Genomic DNA, 7008 nt, shown 5'->3' with positions numbered 1-7008 from the left:
CTGGATGGCATCACCGACTTGATGGACATGAGTTTGAGTCAACTCCGGGAGTTGGTGATGGACAGGGAGGCCTGGCGTGCTGCGATTCATGTGGTCGCAAAGAGTCAGACATGACTGAGCAACTGAACTGACCGAACTGAACTGAATCCCAAACTCCCAATCCAACTTTCTCCCATCCCCCTCCTCCCTTGGCAACCACCAGTCCATTCTCTCTGTTCCTTATCCTGCTTCTGTTTCATAGATAGGTTCATTTGTGTCATATTTTAGATTCCACACATAAGTGATATCACATGGTATTTGTCTTTCTCTTTCTGACTTACTTCACTTAGTAAGACAATCTCTTGGTGCAAGATTTATTTATCTGTTCGGAACAGATGCTGGGTTAGGGTGACCGAGAACTAGATGGCTGGCTGGAACAATCCAGGTCTCTCTCTGACAGGCAGGCAATGAACCAAAGACTAAGTTGGGAGAATTCCTAAGGGTCAGTGACCTTCGAAGGAAAATTCCTCCATAAAGTCCACCCCAGCAGGGAGGGCAGGAGGGCATGGAAGGAGCTCTGTGATGAAGTGGAACAAGGAGCACGTCTCAGTCTAGGTCAAGACGGGGAACTGGAGTCTGAACCATGCCTTTTTTTTCTTGTAAAGACTGATCACCTAAAACAGCAAACAGCATGAGGCTGACGGGCTCTGTGCCCCTGCTGTTGCAGCGAGAACAGAAATGAAGACTTTCCTCTCCTGAGAACAAGTAAAAGGAACAGTGAACAGATGAGAGAAGCATAAATGGGCCTGAAAGAGTTAATCACTCCTAGCTTTCCTTTCAATGTTACTAAACTGTGGCCGGTATCTGGCAGAAGGAACCTCACACTATGTAAATTATATCCGGTACCTACCGCACCCGAACCCCATGCAAATTACATCCTGCACCTGGTGCTTACCTTCCCAGCGCCCCCTTTGCAGACCACCCCTTGTAGCATTTTGCGTTGCAGAAAGAGGGCTGCAATATTATAAATCAGAGACAAACTGACCCAATTATCTGGCTTCCTGAAGCCAGTTCTGACTGTTTTGAAACAATAAAGAAGAAGAATGCAAGACTATCACTATTTTGTTCCTGATCACAGACCTCGGACTGTGAGCCCCAGCTGTATGATCCCCTCCAAGTCCCCACAGCGCAGGGCACTAGCCTGCTATGTTCTTCCTTCAGCCGACTAAAGCCGTCTTTCTATTCCTCCAAACTCTGTATTTTTTATTCAGCATCGGTGGGCAGAGAAAAACAAGATTTTGGCGGTAACTCTGTCCCAACGTCAACCCATCTCCAGTTTGCCCACAGGTGTTCAAACACATGTAGGTATCCTGGATGCCAGTTTTGCTCCCTTGCCTGCAGTGCCATCCTTCCAGATCTGATCCTTACCTTCCCATCTTTCAGGCCATGACTCACATGGCCCTTCGACGTCTGGAGGCAGCACCCAAGCACCGGACTCGGAGGATGAGGACAGTGCCCGCCACGATGCCCACGAGGCCCATGGCCAGCCCCAGGGCACAGACCACAGTCTCTGTCAGCTCTGATGTAGGGGTCGGAATCTTGGGCTCTGAGAACAAAAAGACTTACAGGGTCAAAGTGATACCGAGCAGGGTCCTGTGATGCTCCTGTGCACTAAAGCCTTTCCTGTTTGCAGGAAACGGGCTTCATTCAGCCTCCATGACCTCTCTGAGTTCAAGAGGCAGGCTCAAACAGATATTATTCTGGGAAGGGAGGGGATGTGGAGACTAGGGAGGAGCAGTTAAGAAACAATAGTGCAGCCTTGGGGCAGGGTCCTGGTTCCCCCTCAGGGGATACACACAGTCTTTGAGCTGTTTGGCAGATGTTGAAATCTCCAACCCATGGAGAAATTAACTATATGCTGCCCACAACACACTGACCCCAGACTGGCTGTCAACAGAAGGTTAATGATGCTGACTCCCACTTGACTCACCACCAGCCAATCAGAAGAATGTTCAGGAACTGATCACACCGTCTTTGATCACGCCAATACTATAAAACTCCTCACTACTCCCTCCAGGTGGGGACACACAGTTCTGAGGGCGGTAGTCCGCTGTGGCCCCCTTTGGCAAAGAAATAAAGCTGTTTTTTCTACTTTACCCAAAACCCCGTCTCGAAGGTTTGATTCAGTCTCAGAGTACAGAGGCTGGATTCAAAAGGACACTGTATGCAGATGGATTGGATGTGGAGAAGGGAGTGTGTTTTGGAATGCACAAAACTCCTGAACTTTGGGAGAAGAGTAAAGTCAATTATTAGAAAACCCTGCAATTGTGGGAAGTGGAGTCATGGCCCTGGGGGTTCAGGGCTATAAGACAGGTATAAGATCCAGACAGAATTGGAGGGTACACAATGATGCGACTTAGGCATACCCCAGTGCTTGATGAGGGGCTCTTCCAGGCCCCAATGCTCCACTCTGCAGTCATAGAAGTCATCACCGGAGGGAAGAAAGGTGAGATAACTGAACTTGAGGAAGGAGTGGTCACTCTTGGGGTAGAAGGTGGTCTCAGCGATACCTTCTGCAACAAAGTGTCCATTGTAAAACCAAGTGATGTTGATCACAGGAGGAAATATGTTGTCCACTTGACAGATGAGGGTATTGGGAATCCCCAGGACCACGGAGGATTTGGGAAACACAGCCACTTCAGGGATTTCTACAAGGAAGACCAAAGATGGATTGGAATTTCTGACAACCGTGCCTTATGCTCCTTAATCAGCTTAGGGGAGGCTCCCCCACCCCATGCACAATCTCCCCAACTGTTAGTGTGCTATTTCCTATGTCCTTTCAAACTCACTTTACAGTCAGCCACAACTTCCTTTTATGTTTACCTGTTTCTTAGACTATATATTGATTATTATTATTATTATTTTACTGGCAGGACTGTCCAAAACTTTGACCTTGGCTTTTCCATCTTCTGAATGAGGAAGATTAATGCTATCTATGGTGACTTCAGAACTGGTGCTGGCATCTTTATCTACAGATTCTGAACGGTCCTCTGAACTGTGCTGTGAATTGTCATCTGAACTGTCCTCTTCTTTAGGGTCACTATGCAGCTTAGAGCACTTCTCGCTGGGAATCCAGAGGGCAGAGTGGGTTGGTGTGTGTGAGCTAGGAGACAGATGGGCCCCAGGCTGAGCAGTTGCGACTGGTCTCCTGCTGACGCTTCAAGACAGGATACCAGCAGGAGCATGGGGCCCTGATTAGGTGAAAGACAAAGTGACCACAACTTCCTCGTTCTTGTGGTCAAGGGGATTTCCCAGCCTGATGCATGTGCAGAAGACGTCTTCAGTCTAGGGAGGGACAAAGGAGGAAGGAGACGCCAGCCCAGAAGGTGTCCTGCCAACCCCACAGAAACCTTTGCACTGGAATCCACCTTGGCTGAGAGATGCCAGCCCATCAGGAAGAACCCTGAGTCAGCTGAAGAATGGGCACAAGCGAGCTGATTGGCCAGAGACAGCCAGAAAACTGCCCCCATATAAGCAACCTAAATCATCCCTACTGCGTGCAACTCAGTCCATTTGGAGTGATTCGCCGTTTATGTTTAATCGTAAAAGACTGGTTAATGATAACAATGCATTGTAAAAACTTCAGAAGGAAAGGAGAATGTTTTATGGACCATTTGTTTTGTGTGTGGCAGTTTCCAGTTATTAGTTTTTAAAATCAGTACTTTCTAATGGAAACAGCCTGAAAAAAATCTGTCACAGGATTTTGAGACCCATTAAAAAATGTTTAATTAAAAAACAAAAAACAAATTCCAAACTCTGAGTTCTCTTGTGTGCTCTCCCACATGTACTTTGTTTTTAATAAACGCTGTTTCGATTCCACAAACTTGGTCTCTTGGCTGAATTCTTTCCTGAAAGGAGACAAGGGCTGAGGTACTACTTGGCTACTTAGGCCAAGAGCTTGGGAATATCCTCTTTTAGAACTACAAGGAGTGGCTCATGGAACTTAAGGGAGGGATATTTCAAGATTAAATCTGTAGCTGAGCACCGGGTATTTTCCAGGAAATGAAATAGAAAGGTAGAACAATTTAGAGTGTGGGGGGAAGAGTAGCTCTCCGGGGGAAGAAAAAGAGACCAGAAACACGAGGTAGGTGCCGTGAAGAGAGGCCACACTTACCGTTGGTGGCAGGTGTAAAGTTGGAATTTTTTATCAAGATGTCCAAATTTCTTTTTGACATAATAATGTTTCTCAGGGCACTCTGAATTTCAAACGTGGTAATATTGTTAAACTCGGGCAGCCTCCAGACAGTTTCCTTTTTTCCCAGGTCCACGTAGAAGAGCTCATCTCCATCAAATTCAAATGTGAACTGGCCAGAGGCGCCGTACGTCTGGTAGACATTTGTGCCATAAGTGCCCACGTGGTCAGCTGGTGGCCATTCCAAAGCAGGAAGGTAAGAACAGGGAGGCAGGATACAGGAGAAGGGAAAGAATTTGATTAAACAAAAACACATGAGAAATAGTCTGTGTAGGAGTGTAGGTTCATATTGGCCTGGTCTGATACCACTTCCTATTTCTGTCTTTTCTGTCTTGGGGTTAGGGAGCGTTATGTACACGCCATGAGGTGTTGAGACGCTGTCTTATTCACTCTGTACCTTCAGTAACTTGAAGGGCTCATGGCACACAGTAAGATTTCAGTTAAATAAGTTAATAATGAATGCTTGAGTGTGTGCTAAGTCACTTCAGTCATGTCTGATTGTTTGTGACCCTCTGGACTATAGCTCACCAGGCTCCTCTGTCCATGGGATTCTCCAGGCAAGATTACTGGAGTGGGTTGCCATGCTCTCCTCCAGGGGACCTTCCTGACCCAGGGATTGAACCTGTGTCTCCTGCATTGCAGGTGGATTCTTTACCCCCGAGCCACTGGGGAAGCCCTAGATAATGATTACATAATTTTAATTCTTAAGTTTATTTCTAATCCCCTAAACTCTTACTTCTCACAGCACTTCTCTCATTCTTGCCACACTATGGAATTTATTTACTTATGAGATGTGTTTTTTAAAAAAGTTCTCTGTCTGATTGTAAGAACATGAGTTTCCTGTGGATAGGAATCTTGATTTGTTGTTGTTGTTGTTTGTGTGTGCCACATAGCCTGAGGGATCTCAGTTCCCTGACCAGGGATTGAACCTGTGTCCCGCGGCAGTAGAAGCGTGGAGGCCTGACCCCTGGACCACCAGGGCATTCCCAGAAATCTTGTTTTGTGCCAACCACCCAGAGGAGTGCTTGATACTTCGCTAAATATGTGTTGATTTAATGAATCACAATAAGGTTTTGAAGATTCCATTGCATTCCTCTTCTCTTTTCCTTGACTTTTCTTCCCCCCTTTGGGTTTCAATAACTGTTGTCAATGCCCATGACACAGTAGGACAAAGTTTTGGACAAGGGACTGAAATTTAGTGGAATCAGCCACCTTCAAGGTGTTGTGAATACGGAATGGAGGAGCTGAGGGGGCTGATGAACCAAGATTAATCTCTTTTTATCCTCTTTTTAGAGCTTGCCTGGCTGGAGGTGACAGGACTGGTAGTTTGGGTTGACAAGCTGAGACTGACCTATTTTAAGTTCCTAGGTTTTCCACCAACATTACCCAAATTTCTGAAACAATCAAACATGAAGTTACACTTATAATAATCATGCTATACTTTGGCATTATATTGCTTTTTAGTCCATGGGGTCACAAAGAGTTTGACATGACTGAGCAACTTTTACACACATACACACACATACAACTCTTTGTTATTTAGAATACACATCTGAAAATAGAGTTGCCATATGATCCAGCAATCCCACTCCTGGGCATATATCCAGAAAGAACTATAATGCAAAAAGATAAATGCACTTTTATTTCAACCCTATTTAAAGAGCCAAGACATGGAAAAAATCTAAATGTCCATTGACAGATGAATGGATAAAGAAGATATGTATACAGTTTTTAGTTGCTAAGCCATGTCTGACTTTTTGTGACCCCATGGACTGTAGCCTGCCAGGCTCCTCTGCCCATGGGATTCTTTAGGCAAGAATACTGAAGTGGGTAGCCATTCCCTTCTCCAGGGGATCTTCCCAATCTAGACATTGAACCTGGGTCTCCTGCATTGCAAGCAGATTCTTTACCACCTGAGCCACCATACTCCAATATAAAATAAAAATTTAAAAAATTCTCCTTCACAATTGTAAACCCACACCCTCAACTGTACACTCACCCACGATGTCTTCACCTCCACAGGGGCTCATCACGGCGGCCAGAGCGAGAGCCCTCAGAATCAGAGCTTTCTTCATCCTCCTCCTCCTCCAAGGGTATCCTCAGGAGTGGCTGTTCCGAGTGGTGCCTCGCCAAGAAGGTGGTCTAAAGAGAACCGCTGGAAGAAGCCATGTAGGAGCAGCCCACGCCTCACCCTGCTCTATCATATTTCAGCCCATCAGAGAAATTCCCTGAGCTGACACCTCAGTTGCCAGCTGAAGCATTTTTAGGGAGAGACCTGTAAGAAGCCTGGGAACTCCCTTGTTTTGAATCATCTAAGGGCATAGATTCAAAAGGGAGCAGAAGGATATCATACATATCAGGAATCATCAAAGAGTAAAGCTTGTAGCAAGAAAATTTGAAAGATTTTTAGAGATCCTAAAGAAAGAAGCTTGGGGCTTCCCTGGTGGCTCAGTGGTAAAGAATATGCCTGCAATGCAGGAGACCTGGGTTCGATCCCTGGGTTGGGAAGATCCCCTGGAGAAGGGAACTGCTATCCACTCCAGTATTCTGGCCTGGGGAATTCCATAGACTGTATAGGCCATGGGGTCGCAAAGAGTCGGACACGACTGAGCATCTTGCACACAACGGCATAGATTCAAAAGGGAGCAGAAGGAACTTCCATTGTATAAATGAAAGGAGAAAAACTCTGACAGAAAATTCCAGTTTCATGGAGCTTACCTCCTACACTTTGGATTAAACTTGTCCTCAAAAAGATGTCTACTAGTAGAAGTCAATAA

At 45.8% G+C, this 7008-nt stretch overlaps 1 protein-coding gene across 2 annotated transcripts; it reads right to left on the bottom strand.

Annotated features, from left to right (window-relative positions):
• Positions 1-256: 256 nt before the first annotated feature.
• LOC122429558 (SLA class II histocompatibility antigen, DQ haplotype D alpha chain-like) lies at positions 257-6414 on the bottom strand. Of its 2 annotated transcripts, none has more exons than XM_043449981.1 (5): positions 6231-6414; positions 4154-4402; positions 2406-2687; positions 1408-1585; positions 257-734 (listed from the first exon to the last, which is right to left on the bottom strand). In XM_043449981.1, the coding sequence occupies exons 1-4, from the start codon at positions 6304-6306 to the stop codon at positions 1431-1433; spliced, it is 762 nt and encodes a 253-aa protein (XP_043305916.1). In that variant the 5' UTR covers positions 6307-6414; the 3' UTR covers positions 257-734; positions 1408-1430. The 2 variants fall into 2 exon arrangements, with proteins under 2 accessions (XP_043305916.1, XP_043305917.1); XM_043449982.1 differs by having other exon boundaries at positions 2406-2552; positions 6231-6357.
• Between the last annotated feature and the right edge of the window lie 594 nt (positions 6415-7008).

The sequence above is a fragment of the Cervus canadensis genome, chromosome 28, assembly GCF_019320065.1.
Source record: "Cervus canadensis isolate Bull #8, Minnesota chromosome 28, ASM1932006v1, whole genome shotgun sequence".
NCBI lineage: Eukaryota > Metazoa > Chordata > Mammalia > Artiodactyla > Cervidae > Cervus > Cervus canadensis.
The sequence above is the reverse complement of the archived record's forward strand: the minus strand, read 5'-3'. Positions and strand labels throughout refer to the sequence as shown.

What these genes read in the sequence shown, in the direction of transcription:
- LOC122429558 (XM_043449981.1), bottom strand. Translation starts at nt 6,306, where the DNA reads ATGAAGAAAGCTCTGATTCTGAGGGCTCTCGCTCTGGCCGCCGTGATG. An exon ending in TGGAGGTGAAGACATCGTGG is followed by an intron (nt 4,403 to 6,230) that starts GTGAGTGTACAG and finishes AATGGCCACCAG; the next exon opens with CTGACCACGTGGGCACTTAT. An exon ending in CTTTACACCTGCCACCAACG is followed by an intron (nt 2,688 to 4,153) that starts GTAAGTGTGGCC and finishes TCTTCCTTGTAG; the next exon opens with AAATCCCTGAAGTGGCTGTG.